The 25211-nt window shown below is 44.3% G+C and overlaps 1 protein-coding gene, 1 long non-coding RNA gene and 1 pseudogene across 3 annotated transcripts; 1 reads left to right on the top strand and 2 right to left on the bottom strand.

Annotated features, from left to right (window-relative positions):
* Positions 1 to 7701: 7701 nt before the first annotated feature.
* On the top strand, positions 7702 to 23393 carry dhh (desert hedgehog signaling molecule). Of its 2 annotated transcripts, XM_086121622.1 has the most exons (5): positions 7702 to 7904; positions 8109 to 8375; positions 8448 to 8485; positions 21040 to 21301; positions 22356 to 23393. In XM_086121622.1, exons 1-5 carry the CDS (start codon positions 7805 to 7807, stop codon positions 23135 to 23137), a joined length of 1449 nt encoding a protein of 482 aa, XP_085977748.1. In that variant the 5' UTR covers positions 7702 to 7804; the 3' UTR covers positions 23138 to 23393. The 2 variants fall into 2 exon arrangements, with proteins under 2 accessions (XP_085977748.1, XP_085977740.1); XM_086121614.1 differs by having other exon boundaries at positions 8109 to 8485.
* LOC147211085 (uncharacterized) lies at positions 15418 to 17351 on the bottom strand (annotated as a pseudogene).
* Positions 20993 to 22431, bottom strand: LOC147211084 (uncharacterized). The gene is made up of 2 exons (XR_015102003.1): positions 22329 to 22431; positions 20993 to 21323 (listed from the first exon to the last, which is right to left on the bottom strand). It is a non-coding gene; the product is annotated as an uncharacterized LOC147211084 (long non-coding RNA).
* Positions 23394 to 25211: the final 1818 nt, after the last annotated feature.

Raw genomic sequence — 25211 nt, 5'->3', positions numbered from 1 at the left:
TGTTTTTGGTTTACTTTTTTTAAAATTGTTGTGCACATTGTAACAAAGGCATTGGATTAATCTGTGGTGGATACTTTTGACTTCCACTCTTCTGGTTAGACTTCTTTTAATCAGCTAAAGAAGAAAGCCTTATTTTGGACTGTCTTTCGGCGGCACCCATCCACCGCGCCACTCTCGATGGGGCCCACGCTTTCCCTTCTTCGATGCAAGTGTCAGATAAAAATACAACTCGAACTTGCAGGACTGACTTTCTCTCCTCACGTCTACACTATCCTGCCCGCCGCCTCTCTTCCGTCACTCTTCCTTGCCCATTGTCCATTTCCTCATCCGATTTTTTTTCCTCTCCCGTCCTCTGAAGTCAGTTCAAGAAAAGGCTGTCCCTTGATTAATTTGTCTGGCTAGATTTGGGTTTGAATTTCTTGTTTTGTTTCGTTGGATGTCTTAATCAAGCGTATTTTCTTTCGGGTTTGTTTTGCATTGTTTCCTCTGCAAAAAAAAAAAAAGGAAATGAACGCAAATGATGTTGCATTTGTGCACATCTGGTGGCTGGTTGAACTCTGAGGAAGTTCCACATGTAAGGTGTGTTGAAAGACAGGCTAGTGCACTTTTACTCAGTACACTTTTCATATGTGTTTCAACAAATTCACCTCAATAGTTTGGGACTACTGCGAATGGCAGGCAACCGGTTCGCCTGAAGGGCAGCTGGAATGGGCTCCAGCATGCCCGCGACCTTTGTAAGGATGAATGGATTAGAAAATGGATGGATGGATAGATAGTTTGGCAGTAGGGGAACACTGCCAAATGGCCATGGACAATAGCAGTTGATAATATTGTACCTAAAAAAAAAAATACAGTGGACCAGGTCATCCCGTCAAAAATGTACCCCCTGCCAAAAAAATTAAGGAATCCCCAGTCTCAGAGGATTTTCATTCGGTATAAATTTGTGAGGCAGAAAAAAGCTGATCCAGACGTCACACAAAACTACCGATAGTCATTTCAAGTTGCCACTTCATGGTTTGAAAAAACACTAAAAGAAATCAAGAAAATAATGTAATCTGTAACAGTAACATTTTTACACCAAACAGAGGGAAAGCGTATGCAATTACTAACTTCTGAGGGGGCGAAAAAAGTATGTAATCACTGTAAATTTCTATTGCCAAAATTAACAACTGCATCATGCAGTCTACAGTAGATCTGCTTGTTAGTCTGCAGTTAAACAGGCCCGCTCACGCCATGTTGAGCTGTCGCACCAAGTGGACTGACATGAATCATGGCTTCAACATGAGCGATGTCAACGCAACCAAAAGACAGGATGATCCCATTCTTCAAGAAGGTAAATCAGCAGCCACGCGATGCTGCAACAGATGTTGGCTGTTCACAGTGAGCGGCGTCTAAAATCTGGACAAATTCCAAACAACATGGGAGACCAACGAAGACATCAAAGCATCAAGACAGAAAACTTTGAAAACAGAAAATGCACAGCCAAAGAAATGGGAGGAAACTAGCGTCAGCGTCTGTGCCCAAGCTGTTAGTAAGCGCCTCGTGAAAATTGGGTTCTCTTTTACAAAATAAAGCTTAACGAAAGCCAGCATGAACACTTACGAAAGAAAATGGTCTGAGGAAAAAGCAACGGTGGACTGTGGATGAATGGCCACTCTGCATTGGGTAAGGTGACGATATTGCAACTTTTGTTTGGCGCCGTTCCAATGAGAGTGATGAAGACTACTGAAAGCTGCAAATTTCCACAGCCAGTGATGAGATGGAGCTGCATTTCGGTTAAAGGCACAGTGAGATTGCTGTAATGACATCTGCAATAAATGCACAAGTTTGACACTGACGTTTGGGACGCTGTCTTTCTCCCTTCGATTGAAAGGATGTTTGGGCACAGTGAAATCATTTTCCAAGATAACACATCTCGCCATAGCACCAAAGCTGTGAAAATATTTCATGAAGAATGACATCTAAGGTCAAACCTTGGATCCCAATCCAATTGAAAATCTTTGGAAGTTGAAAAACTGTTCCATGACCTGCAAAGCTGATCTGGCAAAGGCAATCCAAGAAAGTTAGAGGCAGATTGTTGAAGAGTAGGCTACTCTATAAGACTCATGAAGTCCATTCCTCTGTTAGACAAGCCAGAGGTTGGTGCAACAAAGTACAAGTAGTTTGTTGAATTGTTCTCTTTTTTTTTTTTTCACCACAATTCCAGAAACTTTATTTTTCCCTCAAATTGAGTGATTCAATATTTTTTTTTCCGACCTCTGGTTGGTACAAACAAGTAACCGTTACTGACTACCACATGTTTTTGTTTCAAAGCCACAAAGTTTTTTTCTGCAAAATTAAACAACTGAATGTGTATCCCTGTGAATCTATATTTTGCGCAAGGGGTATTATCACAGCAAACGTGGGTTTCGCATCAGTCTTGATTTAGTTCGACTTTGGGAGTGCGCATCCCACTGCAGCAAGAATATGAACTCTCCGTGGTGGTGCAATCAAAAGGTTACAGCAGTCCCATTGGGTGACTGACACACACCATCAGACTGGTTGTCAGGCATATCTTGGACAAGGCAGCAGACAGGCTGCTCGTAACGGGATGAGATAGGCTATCTTTATTGTCAAAACATAAGAATGAAGGGATGGGGGAGGGGGCGGCAGATTAGCTTTCCTGACAGTGGGCCATTTGAACTGTATGCCAAAATGAATTAGACGCCGTTGCACCCTCATTTATGTGCTCGCAAATGACCAAAGCACTCACAGGAAAAAGGCGAGACTTGCTGGCTAATCAACTGATAATGGCACTCGCACTCTCTGGCCAGCATCCTGCGTGCACGCTCACGGCACACTTGCTTCACACGAGCAGGCCTGTGTGACTTTTTTCCCCCAATTATTCTTATTATGTTGTTGTTGTTGTTTTGGCCAGGTGAATGATTCTGAAAGAGTATAGTACACAGTGAGCAAATGCGAAACGTAAAAAGAAATAAAAATAGTTGTTGGGTCAGGTTCACGAAACAAGGTAGAGCATCATATCTATCCATTGACCTCCTTGTCACGGGTCAGGAAGTTCCACCCTTTGCAATCTATTGTTACCCCCCCACCCCCACCCCACCCCAAGCCCCACAGTACAAGATCTCAACCTCACCATCTCTCCTTCAAATATAAGCTCACGTGTTGGTGTGCATGCTTAACTTTGTGCATAGTTGACAAGTATTACCAATAAAACGCTGAGCCAAAGTTAGATGCAACACCGTTGTGGACGTGCAAGCGCATCCGAATACCCCACCCTGCTTCTTCCTGCGCTGATAACAAAGTGAGAGATGCCGCTTGGCAGTAAGAAAGAAAGGATGGGTGTTGGAACATTGTCAGAACCTTGACTTTTCTTTCCCCCCGACCCCTCGGGCAGGCCTCCATCTGAGGAAGTGGAACCCTCACAGTGTCTGTTCGGCTCCGAGAGGCAAGACAAACGCTTGAGATATCAAACCCAGCATTGTTCCAACGCATACATTTGATTTGACAACAGGTCTGTGCAGTCGAGTGTCTACTATGACGGAAAACGCAAACGGCGGGTCACTTACATTTGACGTGCCAGGAAAACTCAGGTGGACCTGGTGTCTATACTTTTTTCCAAAACTGTTATGCTGTAGCCACATGTGGGGGGGGGGGGGGGGGGCAACATAATGGTTGCTTGCTCAACCGGGAAAGAAAGCCACATCAAGTCAAGGACAATTTCAAACAAACAAAATTTAAACTCAACTCCATGTCACACAAACTGCAGAGGTAACAAACAAGCTTTGGTAATTATTTTTAAAAACAACAACAACAACAAAAATAATTTATTTAGCTGTATAGCTGCCAGCTATACAGCTAAATAAATGATTTTTGTAGCTGGACGATTTTTTTTTTGTCCCTGGTTGTGGTAATCCTTTGCTAAATTGTTAGGCAGAGTTTGTAGAGCCACGTGGAGGCACAGTCAAGAAAATTACGACACTATTTAGATTATCATGTTGTAAGTGAATCACTATATTGTGTTAAAGTAAACACATTGCATATTTACTTCTCAATTTAAAACAGTGCCCAAATGTGTACCTGGAGAAAACCCACGCAGGCCCAGGGAGAACATGCAAACTCCACACAGGGAGGCCGGAGCTAGAATTGAACCCGGTACCTCTGCACTGTGAAGTCAACGTGCTACCACTGGACTACCGGGCCGCCTTGCTCTGTGTTGCAAGTCAAAATTTGTGTTATGAGCAATTTTTACCCAAGTGAAGTGAAAAATTGAGAAAATTAGGACACTGTAATGTAAAATTCCCAAGACTAACTCCCCATGGAAACTAGGTGGATATTTTCTACCCCTTTCTAACAGTACTTGCACCTCACTAAATATACTGTTCACAAGGGGGCTTGAACCATAACCCTGCGGTTCCAAAGCCAATGTCCTTACAGATGAGCTTCTGCCAACCCAATTGTATGAGCCTGCAAAGTTGCCACCGAATTGGCCCAAAACAGTTTTTGGATAATAAAACGTGCCCGCCCGAAATCCGTAATATTGACTCTCTTCCCACATTCAAAACTCATCTCAAAACCCACCTATTTAAGATTGCATACTCAGTTTAAACTCATCGCTTTTTTATTATTTACAATTTTATCTGTGGTTTTATTGCTCTTGTTTGATTTTAAGGTGTCGTTGAGTGTGTTGAAAAGTGTGTTATTATTATTATTATTATTATTATTATTATTAAAACCAAGGTGCCATGTGGAGGTAACCAGTGGATGTCATTTGCATTTGTGTGGCTGTGCAGGAAGCTCAAACACTCACCCGGCCATGTACTCCCATCCTGAAATGGGGGAGTAAAAAGTTCACAAGAGGCAGAAGGCGGCAACAAGGGGGAGGCAGGAGGATTAGGCACCAAAATAAGAAGGGAAAAAAAAAGAAATAACCACAACTTTATTTCCATCTCCATCCCACAGATGCTTGCTTCCTTCCTTTTCTCCCTTTCATGTTGCATTCTGAAATTACTTTGATGAAACATGTCGACATGGCAAAGAATCAAATGTTACTTTTTATCTTTTTGTCTGAGCAAGGCCCTGGATTTGTCATGGAGGCCAACATCTCTCATCTGCGCTGCCTGTGCCAGAGTTGTGCTTAGCCTTGTTTATTCATTAGAACAGGAAAATGCCGTTTCACCGCCGCTGCCACCCCTCCCTATAACATCCTGGGTTCTTCTGGAACCTTCCCCAGCGAAGGTGCTTGTCTGAAACCTTTGCAAGAGCACTGCAGTTAATGCAAATCTATTTTAGACGCTTATCGGGCACACAAGAAATGAAACCATTGCGTCCACAGAGAGCTAGGTAGCTAGCTAGCTAAATACTAGATCGAAAAAGAGGCAGTGAGAGAAAGACAGACAGACAGTGAGATTTCAAATTGACCACAGAGGGCCATCTATCTGGTCCACAATCATGTCAGCATTTTGCCATCCTCTGATTGGTTGTTCAAAGCAAGCCAAGTTTGAAAAATACACCTCTCGTGATTTCCAAGCACTGAAAATGATCATTATCAGCATCTCTGGTGATATTGAAGTGTTTGATGTTTTTCTCATGATTGTGAAGTACTCCAGATGATGTGCACAGGGCACAGTTGCATCTTGTTATATTGCATTTATTGACCCATCCTTCAAGCAATAGGCGGAACCCTGAACTGGTGGCCAGCCACTCGCAGGGTACACATAGACAAACAACAACCATCCACACCCACGGACAGTTTAGAGTGGTCTATCACCTACAATGCATGTTTTTGGAGTGTGAGAGGAAACTGTAGTACCCGGAGAAAACTCACGCAGGCACGGAGAGAACACGCAAACTCCACACAGGAAGGTCGGGCCGGATTGGAACCCTGCGCCTTTACAATGTGAGGCGGATGTGCTGCAGTCTCCCACCGTGCTGCCCTACAGTAGGGTTGCCCAAGTCTGGTCATTTTTTTAGAGGTCTTGTAACCAGGCTTCTGCAAAACTTGCTAATGAGCTGATTATTTGAATCAGGTGTGTTGGAGGAAGTAAACATCTAAAACTTGCAGGATCGGGATCCTCGAGGACCGGACTTGGCTGCCCTATAGTATTGATGTTTTGTATAGTTTGCATTAAGAGGTGGATTAAGTGGGCAAAGGCCCCATTGAAGGCCCCAGGTACCAAAAGCACATACCAATGAGTAGCATCAGTGCTAAATGATGTTAAACCCTTGCAGCAACTGATATTAAAACACAAGTAATTGAGCAACACATTTAGACAGATAACCATAGTCCCAGCCATGTTTTCTTCATCCTCTGCAAAGAAAGACTAATATTAATGCTGGTTACTGTGGAGCTGTGGCTGTCTTCATGGATAGCCGTATTGTACTGCTCCCAAGTGGCCAAGGTGTGCATAGCAGAAGAAGCAGCACTATGTCTATAAAACTGAAGAAAAAAATGTGGTAAAAACATATTTTTTAACTGTTTCTTTAATTATGTCATGGCTGTTTCTGTAGTTGTTGTTGTTGTTGTTTTAATAAAGTACAATACAGTGCTAATCTTCATATTAAAAAACACTACACATTTTTGGTTGTTTTCTTGTGGGGGGAGGCTGGAACAGATTAATGACATTTCTATTCAATTCAATAGGGCAAGATGATTTGATGTAGGGATTACGAGTGTGGTGATGGTTTAATTCGTTATTAATAATTCGTATGTCAAGGTCCCAATGGACAGTGACTGCATATGTGAGCTGAGTCTTGACTGCAACTGATTGCACTCTCCTCTTTTTAATACTGTACTGTATTCCACAGACCCACTCAAAGTACCTTCTGTTTAATTCCCCACCTAAAATTGTACTATAATTACTGCTACTGGTCACTTAAAAAATGATGCAACGATTAGCTGCACCAACTGCACAACCGTCATAGTATTGTATTGCACCACTGATCACGTTATCTCTGTTCGATGACTTTGCACATTGTTGCACAGCTGTCATTGGGTGGTACTACTGCATGATGGTACCCATACATTACAGAAAGTCTTTAGATACTTAGATGTCATGTCTGTGTTTATCGTAGTTGCTTGTTATTGCAATACTAGTGTAGCTTATACGACCGGAGACAAATTCCTTGTGTGTTCTACATACTTGGCCAATAAAGATGATTCTGATTCTGATTTATAGCGTGATGTTCAGGCACATTTGAATGTTCTCCTGGCTATTGTTCTGAGATGGATAAAAACAAAGGTGTTGTTTTCGAGTGTTTTCGTCTCAAAGGTCTTGGGGGCACCAACTCGGTTCCTCAAACACGGGAAGTAAGGGAGACTTTTGGGGGTGTCAAGGCTGGAAACTTGTTTTCTCTGCATGACCTCCACTTCTTCACTTTCAAGTCCAGCTATTAATAACACGCACTTGATTCGCCCCCACCTCCCCCAAACATTTGACCTGTTTTTCCTGGTTATTGATTGATGAGCCAAAAGTGCATTTGAACTGTTACACCTCATTTGTCTTGACAGCTGGATGCAAGCAAAGTGGCCCAAGCGTCCCGATCTGATACGTCCGAAATGTTGTGAGTAGGAGAGGATGACGGGGGTGGAGTGGTGTCATTGTGTTAACACAAGTGGACTAATCAAGTCCTTTCAAAGGTTGAATTGGAGGCGTGTGCTGTCCCGGCGCAGTGGGAGCGCGCAGAGAGGAAGGGAGGGCAATCTGCTGCCGACTCTAATAAGACCCGATGGCTGCTGCAAGGTGGCCAGGAGCGCAGCAACACTGCAGGGCCTAAGAGAAATAAGACAAAAGAGGATGACTTCATGACTCGGACTTTGCGGCGCATGCCGTGGCGCACGAGGAGGATTTGCGTGGGGACTGCAGAGGGGCGCCACTTGTATAAGAGCTGTCGCGACATGACAGGTACAAGATGAAGCTGACTTCAAGTGCTCAGGTGGCTTTAAAACAGCTAATAATCATGAGCACAACCGGAGCAGAGAGCATTCACGAAACGCTTTGTAGATTTTAGAAGCTCATCAACTCGCGCTTTACAGTTCCGACTCCTGTTCCATCTCAAGCGTAAAGGATGTCCTAACACCAACTGAGTTTTTATGTTCAAACTACCAGTGTTTTGGAATGGACCAAGCTGTGACCCCAGCCTACATGTCTCCCACCTGAAGCATCAAGCCTCCCCAATGAAGCAGCCCCACTGGGCCCGGAGCACCCGGCTGGGCCTGCTCGCCCTGTGGACCTGTCTGTGCATGGCCGAGGGATGCGGGCCGGGCCCGGGCTATGGCGTCCGCTCCAGGCCCAGGAAGCTCACGCCCATGCACTACAAGCAGTTTTTCCCCAACTTTTCCGAGAACAACCTGGGGGCCAGCGGCAGGGCAGAGGGTAAGATCACGAGAAACTCGGAACGTTTCAACGAGCTGGTGTGCAACTACAACCCAGACATTGTTTTCAAAGATGAGGAGAACACCAATGCGGACCGCTTCATGACTAAGGTAGGACTTACTGTGCTTTACTCTTCCATTCCAATGAGAGATGTTCACACTCCTATTACTGTGCGCCACTCAAAAAACATCACATCACCTTCATTCATTCGTCGACCTTGCCCAGCTCCGAGCACCAACAAACATATTTCTCCTCCCTTTTCTTAAGATAGAAAAAAAATCAATAAAAAGTCCACACTCCCCCTTAAAAGGCCAAATTCCCCATTCAGAAACGTGCAGCTCCTTTTAATCTTGAACCAGACACCTTATTACTGGCCATTCTGCTATGAAAAGAGCTGTCTTAAATATAACCCAGTACGGTTTATTTTTTGTCATTTTTTAATAACCCACTATTTTTGTACCCAGCAGTTTGAAGCGTGTATGTCTGGATGGACCTGCAACTTTCTGCAAGGTTGACTTCCGAGCCCTAACTTGATTTCTCACGCTTCCGCACATGCGGTGGGAAAGCGATGCTTTGCACTCCGTCGATGCTGTGCCTTGCTTTGCTTGTTTAGGCTATAAATCTCTGTGATGAATATCACTGCTTGTGATGTGTGCCCTTCTCATGCCCACTTTTGAGTGTGTGCGCCCCTCTTTTGCCCAAATGTGAAAGACGCTCATTGTGCGTCACACTTGGAGAGGTCGCCTATACGAAATTCCCGCCTGCTGAAGTAATGGCACCGTTGGAAAAGCCACTATTGTAGTTGTGACAATGAAACGCCTCTCTTCAATGGCATTGGGAGGAAAATGTACCGAGTTTGCTTTCTGTCCCTTTCTTTCTCACCCTTTGCTGTCACATTCCAGCGTGCATGGCAATACATTTTCCCATCTGCCTTGTGCATAGTGGCGCTCGCTCCCATGCTCTAACCGGCTGCTCCCACAGTTTCTTTCCTTCCACGGCTCTTTCCTTAGCTTCGACACAAATGCTGTTCACTCAACTGAAGGCCACAAGACTCGCAACATCCCGACGGATGAGTGCATGACTTTCTGCATCAACACCGTCGTTCTGCCAGAGTGCGACTATGCCAAAAGAAGGAGGCCGAGGAGTCACAATTCTGATCAAATGTCTCAGGGGTGAAACTCTTGCTTGGCCACCGTCGCGGCTGCTAAAGGAGAGAACGGCCTTGATTATTCTGTCACCCTGTCAAAAAAGGCAAAAGAATGCGGCCAAGTCGCTACTGTAGCAATTTCCCATATCCTGGTTATTTAAGGAGGGAAAGCAGAAATTTCTGTGCCAGCAGACAAGCAATCAAAGCATGGGAGAGAAAGTGTTGAAATGGTGAAACGGAGACAATTTAAATTCCACGCTCACACTTCAACGCGCTGTTAATAAATGAAAACAAGTGTAGGGCATGTGTCCTTGTGTGGGCTGCAAACATGCGCGTACAAGTGCACCAAGCACAGAATATCAGAATCAGTCTATATTCGTATTTGTCGTATTTAGTTGAAACAAATGACATGCAATTGCTCAAAGGTAAGCAATCTATGCTCTAAGTGTGTCAAACTCAAGGCTCTGGCCACATATCTGGCCCATTACCACGTTTTATAACTAATTTTAAAACAAATCGTGTGTGTCAGACTTCCATTATTCTTGCCAAGATCTGTGTCGCCATTTCAAATTTTCACATGTAATAAAACATTAACAGAGTATTTCTAATAATATAATGAGACGATTAAACATTGAGCTCACGACAAAAATGAGTTTGACATACCCCTACGCACGCACACACACACCCACGCGCGCGCACACGCACGCACGCACGCACGCACACACACACCCACGCGCGCGCACATTTTAGGGCTGTCAAAGTTAACGCATTACCTTTGGAAAAGCTTTGCAAAGCCAAATTCAAAAAATATGAGTTGTACAGTATATCTTAGACGTATCATCTGTTGGAGGATGATCAAGCAGGGGGAAGCGTGTTGTTGTCGACACGGCGGGATCCCTTGACCGTTCTCCACTTCCCCAGGTCCTCCGCGTGTTCGTTTGATTCGGGCTGAGTTGATGTGCAAAAGTCAGAGGCTGGAAATGGAGAAGTTCTTGCAAGATGTTTTACTGAACGTTCAGGGCACAACACGAATCGATTCGGGCTCCTGTGAGTCTCAGATTTCATCAGGAAGCCCCGAGCAACTACAGTCACACGTACATATAGGCATAGTATGTTAATTATATTAATTTAGGGGCGAGCAGTCCTTCCCCTTATGTAAAAATCAGAAACAAAGAAAGGTCAATGTAGTTCAATCTTGGCATTCTGACAAAGTACAGACCATATCTCGAGACAAGAGTTCCTCCTCTAGGGACCTTGACAGCCTTCAGGAACTTTCCCAAGGTGGGAGACGCAAAAGAAAACACTTGGAGGGCTGTTAATCACTCAAGGGGAGATAGGACCCCAGCTTCAAACTACATTCTTTGTTTGAAGTAGCGGATGTTCAGGACAGAGACCTAATAGTCAAGGTCGACCTGTCTATGATACAAAGTTTTAAGCTAAACATATAACATAGGTGATATCTTCAATCCCTCTCTCGGGCTCGAAAGAGTCCGAAAACTTGTTCGAAAAAGCTTTCCCTCTCTCGGACTCGTAAGAGTCCGAAACCCATAAATGCATCTGAAAACATTATGTAAAGGTGATGTTTCAACAGCAAATACATTGGTGAGATAAATTCAAAACGATATGAAATGTGATAATAATAACGTAAACGTCAAAAATACTAATGTGTAATTCCAGCATGCAAAAATGGCGGTGATCATGAAAACATTGTGCATGCGTCAAATTCAAAAGTTATTTGGTTGTTTCCTATCATATGCAAGCAGATGCCCTCTCTGGTGGAGGCTGAGGAGGAGAGTCTTCCACCGTATCCCACGGTGGTATAAGTGATAGCTTTGGAAGTGGGGCAGCGTTCGTTCGACGAGAGGGGAGTTTCTCGCCTGGTGGATGCGAGTTGCACAAGCAACAAACCGATCAAATACTTGGCGATCATCGTCGGTGGATACTTTGAGTGTGATGACAATTTTAGGGCAGACTACTTGAATTCAGGGTGAGTCGCTGGGATTGCTGTGTGTGTGTTTTTTTTTTGTTGTTTTTTTTCAAGATGTGAGCTCAGCTGCTGTTGGATTGCAGTTTTCCTGGGTGGAAGTTGCTCCTGCGTTGTCCGTTGCCGGGTTCAATCTGGAATCGTCTGGCTCTGTCCGGGATTCGTCGAGCGTTGTTTCGAAGTCGTCAGGCATTGTAGTCGTCCCAGGCTGGTCTCCCTGGCTGTTGATGTGATGGAAGCTGATCCCTGTGGGGCCTCGAGCTGGTCTGGTAGACGTCAAGTGGAACCACGTGTGTCCCTTTCCTTGCAGGCGAACCGCTGATGAAGTCCTCTCCGTCACCTTGTATGGACCTGTCCACCTGGGTTCCGACCACTTCCTTTTCAGAACCTTTAACCACACAAGTTCACAAACATTCATTAGCGGTGGAGCATCGGCCTGTTTTTCGGTCAGGCTGGAGAACGTAAAGGTCAGCTGTCGCAGCCCAGGCGGTCCCTCCACCTGCGATTCCTCCAGTGGAGCTGTTGGTGCCGGAAACGGTCTGTTGGTATGACATTCAAATGGTGTCCACCCTTTGGCTGAATTTAGTGACATCCTTACATTCATTAAGGCAATTGGGAGAGCCTGTACCCAATTTAGCTTAGACGATGCTAATGCTTTTGCTAATTTTTCTTTGATGTTCCTGTTCATTCTTTCAACTTGACCTTGGGACTGTGGGTGGTACACTGAACCAAAAGAGTGTTTTAAACCCAGGGCCCTCTCTACTTCTTGTAGATGTTTGTTTTTGAAATGAGTTCCGTTATCGGACCTGATTTTCTTTGGGAACCCATGAGTTGGAATGTAATGATTGATCAAGTGTTTAGCCACAACGTTTGCTGTTTCCGTTTTGCATGGATAGGCTTCTGGCCATCCTGAAAAAGAATCCACAATTACCAACAAATACCTGTATCCTGACACTGGTTTGATCATGTCAGTGAAATCCATCGAAACCACTTGACCAGGAGCAGTCACGTCCGGATCGTGAGTGCCCTGTAGTGGCTTCGTCGTAGGCATGCTGTTGTACCTGCTACAAACACTACAGTCCTGTAGTTCACCTTTTACAATCGTTCTCATGAAAGGGTGCCACCAGGTGTGGAGTCGTCTCAGTGTTTCATCCACGCCTACATGGCACACTCCATGGGCTTCACTTATCAACTGTTTCAACTGTTTTTGTGGTGGGATGCATCTCCCATCCTTTTTCCATATTCCATTATCACTCTTTGCACGCCCTTTCGACTTCCACACACTCTTTTCTTCTGGACTGGCTTGCTCCTGCCACAACTTGACCGTATCCTCATTCACCTTTTCCCTATCGGTTAATTCATTCTCACTGATCATTAGTTGCAATGTGGGAAGATGATAGCCTGCTGCCTCTTTTGCCGCCTTATCAGCCGATTTCCTTTTGCTACAAAGTCTGAGCGTTTGGAATGTCCTTTGCATTTAATGATGGCCACTGCTTTGGGCAGCATTAAGGCATCTCGCAATGCTAGAATGTCTTGATGATGCTTAATTGGCGTTCCTACAGCAGTCACAAAATCATTTCGCTGCCACTCAGCCAGAGCCGTGTGTATTACCACGTGCACATATGCTGAGTCAGTGTAAATGTTGGCAGTTTTTCCCTGGGCTAGCATTAAAGCTGTTTGAACCGCAATCAGTTCAGCTCTCTGTGCTGATTGGGGACCTGTTAGTCTTTTTGCTACTACCGTCGTGAAGTCGTCATCCGTCATTCGTGTCACAGCGAATCCCGACTGGAGTCCTTTTTCTCCTTTGAAGCAACAGCCATCTGTAAACAGTATCATGTCTGGATTATTCAATGGTGTCTCATACAGTTCTTCTCTGAGCGTGTTTTCGTCCACTATCCGCTGTGTGCAGCAGTGTGGTTTTCCTTCCATCATTCCTTCCGCCATGTTGACGCCTTCGTGCGTAAACAAGATGTGGGGTTGGGTTAGTATTGTCTCGATTTTTCTTTGTCTCCCTCCTGTCATGGTGAATGCCTGGCTTGTGACGTATTGTACAGTGCTGTGTGATGTGCGGATAGTGAGTGGATGATGTAAAACTATGTGCGATGTTTTCTGAACGAGCCGAGCAAGAGCTGAGGCAAAAGCCGCACATAAAGGATGTCGTTGTTCATATACGTCAAGTGGAGTGGATGCATACAAGCAAGTGTATCGTTCACCAACTCCCCCTTTCTGAAAAAGCACAGCAGACACACTGCTTGATTTTTCAGACACATCAAGAAAGAACATTTTGGTGTAGTCTGGAATGGCCAACGAGGCCGCAGAGGAAAGAAACTGTTTCAAGCTGATAAACGATTGGTCTGCATCAGAAGTCCAGGTAAGAGAGTGAGTTAAGTTTTGCATGCCTTGGTCATTAACCATGGCGCGCAAAGGACGTGTGAGTTCAATGAAGTCTGGAACATGGTGTCGAGAATAATTACAAAGTCCCAGGAAGGCAAGCATTTGCTTGACATTGGTGGGTTTGGGATGGTGCAAGATGTCATCCTTGTGTGAAGGTGACATGCCTGTCCCGTGTCTCGAAATGAGCCGCCCAAGGAATGAAACTTGAGGGCGTGCGATTTGAAGTTTGCTCTTTGAGCACTTCAAGCCAATCGTTGCCAACTGAGCAGGCAGAGATCGTGTGGCTTCAACACACACAGTTTCAGAAGGAGCAGCCAGCAGAATGTCATCAACATATTGGATCAATAGTACTCCGGCTGGGAGAATTAGTGGCGCCAAAGGTTGCTTCAAATAGGCATTGAACAGGCCTGGAGAGAGAACAAAGCCTTGTGGCAGTCGGTTGTACGAATAGCACTCACTATTCCATGTGAATGCGAAATACTCCATCATGGAGTCATCAAGCGGGATGCAAAAGAAAGCATTCGCCAAGTCTATACAAGTGAAATGAGTGTGGGATGGTGCAAGTTGAGATAAGGTAGAATGCGGGTTGGGAACAGGCAAGGTAGGTGTCAAGACAGCAGCATTGATGGCGCGTAGATCGTGAATCATGCGGTATTTACCGGTATTCTTTTTTTCTACGGGTAGGATGGGAGTGCTATATCGCGAACGCGGAGTTTTGCATAGAACACCCGCTTCCAGCAACCCATTTATTGTGTCTGTTATACCGAGACGCCCCGATTCTTTAGTTGGATACTGTGGAATATAAATCGGCTCGGGTTTTATTTGAAAAATGACTGGAGTGACGTCGCATCGTCCCACGTCTGTTGAGTCGGTGGCCCACAAGTGCTGTGGAAGTTGTTCGAGCATGGATGCAGCGAGGTCACTATCGGTCATTTCTCTGCCATGATGCCTGTCCAAAAGATTATGTTCAAGAACAATCAGTCGCCGTTGTACACCCCCTCACGAATGGACCAAGATCCTTGGCTGTGTGTTGTGGAGAAACCATCAGCGAGACATGTGGATGGCAGGGTGGCATATACAGGTCGGACGGATCTGCCATCATGTACCATTTTTGTTGTTCGTCTGTTAGAGAAACCGAAAAGGCTACTCCTGGCTTTCCTACAAACAAATCGCCCATGTTCAATTGCCACGTGTTTCCCTCAACTTCCTTAAATGCTTCACTGTACACTTCATCACTTTTTCTGTCATTGTAGAGTGTGCAATGCATGCAGTCCGACACCATATCATAAGTGCGAAGGTTGCGAACCCAAGGCGACCATTTAGTCCAGAAACTCTCCGCCTTCCTCCAATCAGTTGAATCTGTGTCCACTCTCGCCCAGTAGATGTCAGCTGTGGCACAGGCGACTGCAGGTGAGGTGACTTGTCCCTCGAATAGCTGTAATAGTTGAGCATCCGTGTGGACAGATTGAGTAGAGCAGTAGCAGGAGTTCCCATCAGGGAACTCCAAAGTGAGTCCATCAGGGCTGCATTTTATGATCGGGGCCGTCTTGATGAGGAGATCACGACCCAACAGGTTCACTGGACAATTTGGTGCAAAGACAAAAGAGTGCATCAACGTTTGTGAGTAACATTGAGTGCGGACAGGGGTAATCATGTGCAAGGTGGTTTCCTCTCCCTTGAATCCAACTAATGAGATGCCGCCGGTAGTAAGGGAACTTTCTGGTGGTAAGGTCATGACGGTGGAATGACGCGCTCCAGTGTCGACCATGAAAGGTAGAGAAGTTCCTCCTACCGTCAAGTTGATCATCGGTTCCTGCAGACCGCGGCTAGTGGATCCAGGGCCCCATCATTGCGAATATTGACCGGCAGTCGGTGGCAGGTATTGTTGGTTTGGTGGTTGAGGAGGGCCAGGTCGCAGAGGTGGCATGACAGTCTGTTGTGGTGGCTCGTTATAGGATTGTTGGTTGTAGTCTCCCCTGCCACGTGACTGTGCGTAGCCTCCTCTGTCGTAGCTCCTTTGTTGTCCTCTGCCTCTGCTCCCCCATCTTTGTCCTTGTGGTCTGGCTCGGCAGTCACGTGCCCAGTGGCCCATTTTGCCACAGTTAAAACATTGTCCTTGGTCACCAGGGGGCGCTCTCCGACCCCTGAATGGTCCCGACTGATACATCATGCACTCAGAAAAGACAGAAGGTGATGAGGTGTTAGCAGCTGGTGGAGTCACGGGCTCCTCCTTTTTCTGCAAGCTTTGGAGCTGCATTATAGTCAATTGGGATTCAACGTTCTTTCGCTTTTCATTATTTGTTTCGTTATCTTTACTATGTCTCCGTAGATGGTGCTTCAGGTGAGACTGCCAGCGAGCGTGGTCAGCGCCAGGGAGATCAGGGTTTGATTCCATGGACTGGACTACGGATTTGGGAACCCCGAAATACTTGGGAATAAAGAGAGGAGTCAGTGGGTTGATGACCTGTTTTTAGCGCAAAATCGACTTGAGCGCGATCAATAAATACTGCTGCATCCTCATCCGACTTTGGAGCAAACATCAAGTCAGAGATAACGACCTCAGGTATGGGGAACAAAGCATCTAATGCTGTCAGTATTTTCATAAACTGTGTGCTAGTAAGTGCGATGTTGTCCATAATGTCTGTAAGTCCCGATTGTTTCAAAAGAGTTTCTAACTGAGACAGCGGGCACGATTGCGTCATCAATGCTCTTACGTCACCTGCTGTGAGAATTTGACCTGTCGTGGCGCGCTGGACGGTTTTCAGCCAGCTCTCTCCACCATTCTGCATGGGAGGAAGTTTCTGCAACATCAGACTGAGGTCAGAGGGGGGGGGAATGGTTTATAATACATTGCTTGACATCCCGACACAGGGTCCACCTTGGATATCATGGGAGCTTGGAAAGCAATCCCTCCCATAGAACGAGTGTACATGCCTCGCGGGCTCTGTGAAGCATCTGCATGTAATGAGGTGTCGATTTCAGTGTGTCGCGATGTACTCAGTGGTGAGTCTGGATGTGTATCTTTAAGGCTCTGTAACTCGCTTTTCATGTCAGTCATCTCCTTCTGCAGCTGGGACATGTATAGGTGTGTATTCACAGTCGCCATATCCTGTCGTCGTTCCCCCTCTATCTCCTTCTGTCTCTCTTCAAAAATAACATCTCTAGCCTCACGGCTGCGTCTCATCTCTTCCTCTTCCTGTCTGTGTGCTTTCTCCTCTGCGTCTTTTAAGAGTGCGAGTAGCTCGTCACTAACATTCCTCGGCACTTCCTGATGTCTTGTCAACAAACTTTTAAATTTTATAGCTCTTTCTAGCAATTGTCGCGGCTCACGCCTGTATTTCATTAGTTCGTCAAATTCTTTTTGTATCATGTCGATTGAAGCAGTGACTCCTGCAGCCAGCGAGTCCGCAGCTGTCTGTCTGGTCGGATCAGAAGGTGGTCGACCCGCAGCGCCAACTCCATCCCAGTCCACTTGTAGGCTGGCTCCATAAACTGTCAAGATAGGACAAACTGGTACAGATGTATCTTTAAGCATTTGTTTTACGTTTGCGTAAGGTGAGTCGGTGAAAGGGTTAATAGGCACACTTTGTCGCCCCACGGCAGACTCACAATAGGATGGCGGCGCAGAGGGCAGCTGCTTGACTCCCACACTTTCTGTCTGAGATTATTTTCTTGACTGTTTTACAGCATAGCCCATTGCCAACGGTCTGGCATTTTTTGTCCATTTTTCAACTTTCTTTAGACTTCCTCTCACCTTCCTGCCTCTCGGAGACAACTTGTTTGTTCTTTTCACATCTTCCTCCAATTTTTCCTTTTTATTCAAACATGCTTTTTCTACTTCTTTCATCAGAGTCACCAATCACACAGCCGAAGACATCGCCGGGAACCAGCCCTTGTCACAACATTCTCTCACCCACTCTCTCAGTTCATCCCTTTTTTCTTCCCTACTTTTCTCTGGCAAAGCGCCCACACACACACTACATGCACTTCTCACTTGATCACTCAGCAGCACACTACGGCCATGGTTTGGAATAACACGGGTATCGAACCACTCCAACTCCCTATCGAATTCCCCATCCATCTTTATACTTTAACAACACAAAACAAATTACAAACAAGGACACGACACACAGATTACAAATAAAGACACGACACACAGATTACAAACTCCTCTTCTCCCCTCCTCTTTTTATTTTATTAGCGGCCTTATTTATTTAATTAACGTCACACAAATTGAGGTCAATTCTTTCCCTACCAATCTCGCCCTACCTTATGCTGTAAATTGAAATGTGTGACTCCCTTTATTCTTTTTCCCGGGAACCCCTTTTATTCGCGAACTGCAGTATTTAATATCCGTGAACTTCGTTGTCCACAAACTTCTGACTCACGAACCTCTTTATTCGCGAATCTCTGTACAAATGAATTCTCCTGTATTCTCTTTATGATCTTATTAAATTTGAGGAATTCCTGTTTCTAAAATTCTTGACAGAACGAAACAACCCCGCCTAAAATAAGATCAGTCTTAAAATCAACTCGTCTTCCTCGAGGAATTCTAGTCTCTAGGATTCTTAACAGAACGAGACAACCTCCCTGAAGACGAGTTTTTCCTTTCCCTTTTTCCTTATTCTCTTGTACTTCACTTGTATTTCTCTTATTCTCTTGTACTTCACTTGTATTTCTCTTATTCTCTTGTACTTCTCTTCTTTACCGGTTATTTTAGGCCTTTGGTTTAAGCCGCAAAACGAGGAATTATTACTCCTATAACTCGATAATTCAAGCGAAGTACACCCAGTAATACGTTTAAACTGGTTTAAACCGTAAAACGAGAAATTATTATTTCTAGAACTCAGAATTAGAGCGAAATACACCTAGTAATACGTTTAAACAGGTTTTCTCAATTACCAGCCCCAAACTAATTTGGTCTCAAATCAAACGTGAATCATCACATCATATCAGTCAACAGGGCAGAAAATCAATCGAGAGGATAAATGTCCCCTTACCTTATCAATTATGGCGCGCCGAAATTCTGCCTGTTGACCGACAATCAGCTCGAATCACGTCGGGGTCACCAATTGTTGGAGGATGATCAAGCAGGGGGAAGCGTGTTGTTGTCGACACCGCGGGATCCCTTGACCGTTCTCCACTTCCCCAGGTCCTCCGCGTGTTCGTTTGATTCGGGCTGAGTTGATGTGCAAAAGTCAGAGGCTGGAAATGGAGAAGTTCTTGCAAGATGTTTTACTGAACGTTCAGGGCACAACACGAATCGATTCGGGCTCCTGTGAGTCTCAGATTTCATCAGGAAGCCCCGAGCAACTACAGTCACACGTACATATAGGCATAGTATGTTAATTATATTAATTTAGGGGCGGGCAGTCCTTCCCCTTATGTAAAAATCAGAAACAAAGAAAGGTCAATGTAGTTCAATCTTGGCATTCTGACAAAGTACAGACCATATCTCGAGACAAGAGTTCCTCCTCTAGGGACCTTGACAGCCTTCAGGAACTTTCCCAAGGTGGGAGACGCAAAAGAAAACACTTGGAGGGCTGTTAATCACTCAAGGGGAGATAGGACCCCAGCTTCAAACTACATTCTTTGTTTGAAGTAGCGGATGTTCAGGACAGAGACCTAATAGTCAAGGTCTACCTGTCTATGATACAAAGTTTTAAGCTAAACATATAACATAGGTGATATCTTCACATCTCAGAGGATAATATTCTGCTCAAGCTATATGGACCTTGACGGGACCTCACAAATCAACACTGCTGGAGTGTGGTGATTGAGGCCGCAACTAAAGCTCAAAGGGAATAGTTTTGGGAATTGTTTCTCTGAGAATATTGATTGAAAGATGTACGTCAAGTTGAGTCACTTTTGATCATGTTGTGTGTGCGTGTGTAGGAGTGCGACAACTATTCCATTCGATATATTTACACTTCTATTGGTTTTTATCATTATAAAAGCAACACATACTGAAACGAATAACTATTACACAATTCCTTTTTTACCTAGGTTTTTTTTAATAAAGAAATGGAAATATACAATAATGAGTGTTAGCTTTGTTGTACCCGACCAGTTCCAATACACGAAGAAGCAACCATCAGCACCAGCACAGTTCAATCCTGCTGGTGTAAATTTAACAGCAGCTTCAGTCACCGTCAACAAACTTCTTAGCGCTCTCTAGTGCACAAAAAGAAGAATACACCTATTTAGGGGCGGCTTGTATCCTCGATACAATTCACTCTTTGCGGTGTTTTCCAACCTTTATTTGGCCAAGGCACCCATTTTCATGTAATATGGTGTGGCCACAGAAAACCGAGAGTCACAAAACGAATGAGTACTCAACTATTGATGATCTCGTCCCAAATCACCCATAAATGCAGGCCACTTTCAAATTGTGAAATGTGGGCCTGTTTATTTGACATATTCTGCAGGCCGAAGGGCAACAGGTGAATAGAGGTTTATGATACCTTCTGCCATCTCCTCGCGAGTGTTGTGGGCTTGCTGGACCATTTAATTTTTCTCTTCGACACTCGACCTTCCAAGCAAGGACAGAGGAACCCATATGAATTTGTAATCAACAAATCATATTTTGGGGGCAAATTCAGTGAAATTTCGGAGTCATTGCAAACTTTTATGCGCGAGGGTCACATTTAAATATTCAAAACAGACAACTGGGCCAGGAATTTTTCAAAGACAAAAAAAAGAAATGTAAAATCATTAATTTCAACAATACAGTTCTCATTTTTATATGTATATTTTCATCCATCCATTATTAACTTCGCGAGTGTTGTGGAGCCTATCCCACCCTCAACTGGTTGCCAGCCAATCGCAGGTCACACATAGACAAACAACCATTCACGCTCACAATCACACCCAGGAACAATTTAGACCGCTCAGTCAACGTGTTTTTGAAATGTGGGAGGAAACCGGCGCACCCGGAGAAAACCCATGCAGACATGGGGCCAGAATCGAACCACTAACTGCTTATCAGCACTGATAAGCGGACGTGCTAACCAGTCGCTCAGTATGCCGCCATATATTATCATTTCATTCAAAAGTGATTAACTAAGTGTGTATACACACACACACACAAAATACATTTCATGTGTTTTATTTTATGATGTGCTTGATTCTTGTTCTAGCGCTGCAAGGAATGTTTGAACAGGCTGGCGATTGCAGTTATGAACCAGTGGCCAGGGGTGCACCTCCGGGTGACAGAGGCCTGGGACGAGGATGGTCACCACCCTGCTGGATCTCTGCACTATGAAGGTCGGGCTGTGGACATCACGACTGACGACAGAGACACAGACAAATACGGACTGCTCGCCCAGCTGGCTGTAGAGGCGGGCTTTGACTGGGTCCACTATGAGTCCAAATATCACATCCATTGCTCTGTCAAAGCTGGTAAGATCACTTCTAAAACACACTTAAAGACACACATTGTCCCACATTGTAAGACATGTAACAAAGCACTTTACCAGACATTTAATATAAAATAACAACAATTCAACTGTTTCGAAAGACAGTACATGTTTGAAGGTAATCATTAAATAGACTAGAGAAGTATGTACTTCTCATTTGTGTAGCTTCAAGCGCTAAACCGTTTTTCACCATTGCAGTTTTCCTGATTTTTTTTTAATGTGGCCAGTGACGTATTTAAGAACTGAACAACTTTGTTCCATTAGTAGCTATTTAGCAACTAAGTTACTTAGTTGCAATTATATTTCAACCAGGACAGCATGCAATTAGCAAGCTAGCAGTGCTTAGGTCTCGAAAATGCATTCTTACCTGGATGCTATAATTTACAAACACCTTGGCAGTTTTGTTTAATTCCCAAGTGTTATGCATCTTGTGTTATTCAGGCTACTGTAATATTGTTAGAAGACAACTAGCAGGAAGTATGTGTTCCAATGTCTGTAATATAATGTAAGCCACAGCTCGAATGAATAACCTGTATCGCAGCTTTTCATAAACGCTGGACTTTCTCTGTTTGTGTGGACACACAACAACACAACATTTTGCAAGGTGGTTAAAGCGTCGACAAGTCTGTTCAGCCCGCTGCCTGTCCGTTGGTCAAGAAACGCTCCGGTTAGGTTGCGAGCTTGCTGTGCGCTAGCACCTGTTGTCGTGGTGTGAAAAACACTCCAATGACCCGGTGGGAAGCAGTCCAGCTACTGGAGGCTTTACGCGCATATTTTTTTCATGGCTCAAACACGTATGGATAACATAGGCATAAGAACGTTGCTAAAAGAAGCAGCATCCATTGTTCAGTTGGGTATGGTCTAATCTATGCAGCGAACACAGCTTGATTTTTTTCAACATTTTGAAGTCTCATTTTATAGTTTTATGTTTGCCCCTCACTGGTATCACAAACCAGAAGTTTTGTTTGACTTTTGAGTCTCTCCCCCCAGAAAATTTTGATTCGATTCACCTGATGGGGTTGTGTTTCTCTCTGCAGATCACTCAGGTGCGGTGGAAAAAGGAGGCTGTTTCCCAGGCTGGGCCCGGGTGACTCTTGCTGGAGGGAGGCAGAAGAGCATGTCATCACTAAGTCCCGGGGACAGAGTGATGGCCATGTCTAGCACAGGTCAAATAGTATTTAGCTTGGTCCTGTTCTTTCTACACCGGGATCAAGAAGCTTGGGTCACTGTTCTGTCTCTGGAGACAGAAGATGGCCATAGATTGGCCGTCACACCACAGCATCTGGTGTTCTTGGACTCCGACTGCACACTTGACAACAGCAAGTACCAAGCACGATTTGCCAGCAGAGCCAGATCCCGCCACTGCATTTTGATCCACAGAGCAGACGGTCAGATACGTCCGTCTCGAATCAGTTCCATTTCGGTGAAAAGGACAACTGGAGTGTATGCACCTTTGACCGAAGATGGAACTTTGTTTGTGGATGGGGTGCTGGTGTCCAGCTATGCACTCGTAGAAGGTCACATGCTGGCACACTGGGCCTTCGGACCTCTGCGACTCATTTCCTCATTCCAGCACCGACTTTGGGGGGAAAGCACAACGCAAGAGCAGACAACTTTCATTAATACAACAGCGTTTCATCATAACACAGATTTCTATGTGAGTAAGAGTTCTTCGATCACATATCAGGATGTGGATGGAGCTCGGAGAATGAAAGTGAAAGAGGGACTCAACTGTCAGACATCCAATGTGCACTGGTATTCTCGAGTTTTGTACAGTGTGGGATCTATTATTTTAGACTCAAACTCTTTTCATCCTTAAAAGTATCGTTTTTTTAAAATTTCTTTTCATGGTAACTAATTCCTTTGCTTGTCTGTGCACTGGGTTGTGTGTAATTATTCTTTTGAATATGGACATTTTTTCACACGCATTAGAATTTTTGTCAAATCAATAGATTTTCTTTATTTTTCTACCATCTGAAATGTCATGTATGTTTCATATTTTGATCATTGCACCATATGTATTGTATGTCTTCACCTTTTGTCATCAAACATTAAAATGTAATTTAATGAGGGAATCATATTTTCTCTAGTTATTTTTAACTTCAAAGGCAAGGAGGCCAGTTGATTTGCATAGTCCACATCCTGTACAAGACAATTCAAAGTGCTTTACATAAAACATGCAAAGCATTACAGAGGGAGAAAGAAAATATGACAATATTTCAAAAATTACACAAAAAAAATCATCAAAAATAATTTGATGAAAATTATTAAAAGATTGCATGCAAATGGGGATTAAAACAAGACAATAAAGGATAGATTCCTAAGATTGCTGCAGTAAACATCATGTTTTCAGCCTTGAGTGAAATGAACTGACAATTTGAGCTGACTTCAGGTATTCAGTGAGTTTGTTCCGCAGGCGAAGAGCAGAAGAATGACGTGGTGCTTCACTTTGTTTGCTTCTGTTTCTGAGAACAAACAAGAGACCTGTCGCAGGCAACCTGAGCAGTCTGGATTCTTCAGAGGGTATTATTACTGTATGTCTTGCATGCATTTTGGTCCAAGGCCATTTAGAGATCTGTAAACCAGATGCAAGATTTTAAAATCTATTCCTTGACTCAGCAAGTGTTGTGATTTGAGGACAGGTGTGATCTGGTCCAGTTTTCTGATAGATGTAAGGACTCCAGTGGCAGCATTTCAGATCAGCTGCAGCACCTGAGTGATTTTCTTATTAAGACACTGTAAAAACCCCTGGGCCGTGGTTTGGACATTATGGTCGAGGGCACCTCGTATGTTTCTCTCCTGCAACTACCACTCTTCCACCACTGAGCTCATCCTAAAATCAAGTAATTCATGTGTAACATTAAGCAGCAATTTGCATTGATTGTAGCCTTTTATTTATTGTGGAAAAAAATACTTTTGAGACTCAGAAAAACATCAGAAAAATCTGAGGTTATATTATACGAACAAATGAGTCAACTTTCAACTGGAGCATTACCACACTAAAAATAACCAATAGAGTAAGCAAATGAAAACACACCTAACCTACAAAATAGAACACGGAAGACACAAATTGTGTTCATGTCCTCCTAGTTCGTGCTCTGTTGTAAACATCTGTGGAGGTATTCAAAGGGATTATCCTTGAGATGCAGAAGGCAGATGGGAAGGGAATCACTCTGCTGGCTGACGAATGGGAGGAATCGAGTGCCCTTAATACCAGCCTCTATTTACAGCCATTGGCCAATCAGCCTGTCCTCCAATCAGTCTCACCCCCCTAAAAAAATCTAATCCAATCTTGCTAAAGCTGAATGGGGAGTTAACTAATCCTGTGCAGAGGCCTAGTAACAACCTAGTGTATTTTCAAAATGAAAACCTGCACACGTCATGTACTAATGTATGCAAAGGCATGGCAGTACCACTACGTGGTGACCTTCTCCAGCCATTTTAACACTTTTGTTTCAGACTGTATTATTAGCTAATGAATTTGGATGACTTCAGTTGATCAATGGTCATCATTTTCAGGTTGTGTGGATTAAAGATGTCAAATTCCATTTGAAGTGACATGAATTAGGGTCACACGGAGGTCTCCGCACATGTGCAACAGTGCAAAGTGGCAGGGTCAAACTGCAAATCAATCATCCCTGAAGCAGGTGCTGGTGACTAGTCAATGCACGTAGAGTACACAATACAGGCACCCTTAATCCTTACACAGTATTGCCTTTTACAGCATCATCACTTTTCAGGTAGTCTGCAGTCCAGATCGAATCATATAACACAAGTCGACATGAATATAACATTAGGTTTGGCTGTTTGTGGAATGTGATGCAGTCTTCTACTAAACATAGGCTTGAAGTTGGGGAGCAGGCATTTGAGTGTCAAGCAAGAGTGTAGATACA

This window comes from Hippocampus guttulatus, chromosome 1, assembly GCF_054856545.1.
Source record: "Hippocampus guttulatus isolate MCC_2025c chromosome 1, RoL_Hgut_1.0, whole genome shotgun sequence".
In the NCBI taxonomy this organism is placed as follows: domain Eukaryota; kingdom Metazoa; phylum Chordata; class Actinopteri; order Syngnathiformes; family Syngnathidae; genus Hippocampus; species Hippocampus guttulatus.
The sequence above is the reverse complement of the archived record's forward strand: the minus strand, read 5'-3'. Positions and strand labels throughout refer to the sequence as shown.

Bases quoted from the DNA above. Each gene is read 5' to 3' on its own strand.
- dhh (XM_086121614.1), top strand. From the start codon at position 7,805: ATGACTCGGACTTTGCGGCGCATGCCGTGGCGCACGAGGAGGATTTGC. The intron at 8,486-21,039 runs GTAGGACTTACT...TTCTTGTTCTAG, and splicing joins CGGACCGCTTCATGACTAAG to CGCTGCAAGGAATGTTTGAA. The intron at 21,302-22,355 runs GTAAGATCACTT...TTCTCTCTGCAG, and splicing joins CCATTGCTCTGTCAAAGCTG to ATCACTCAGGTGCGGTGGAA.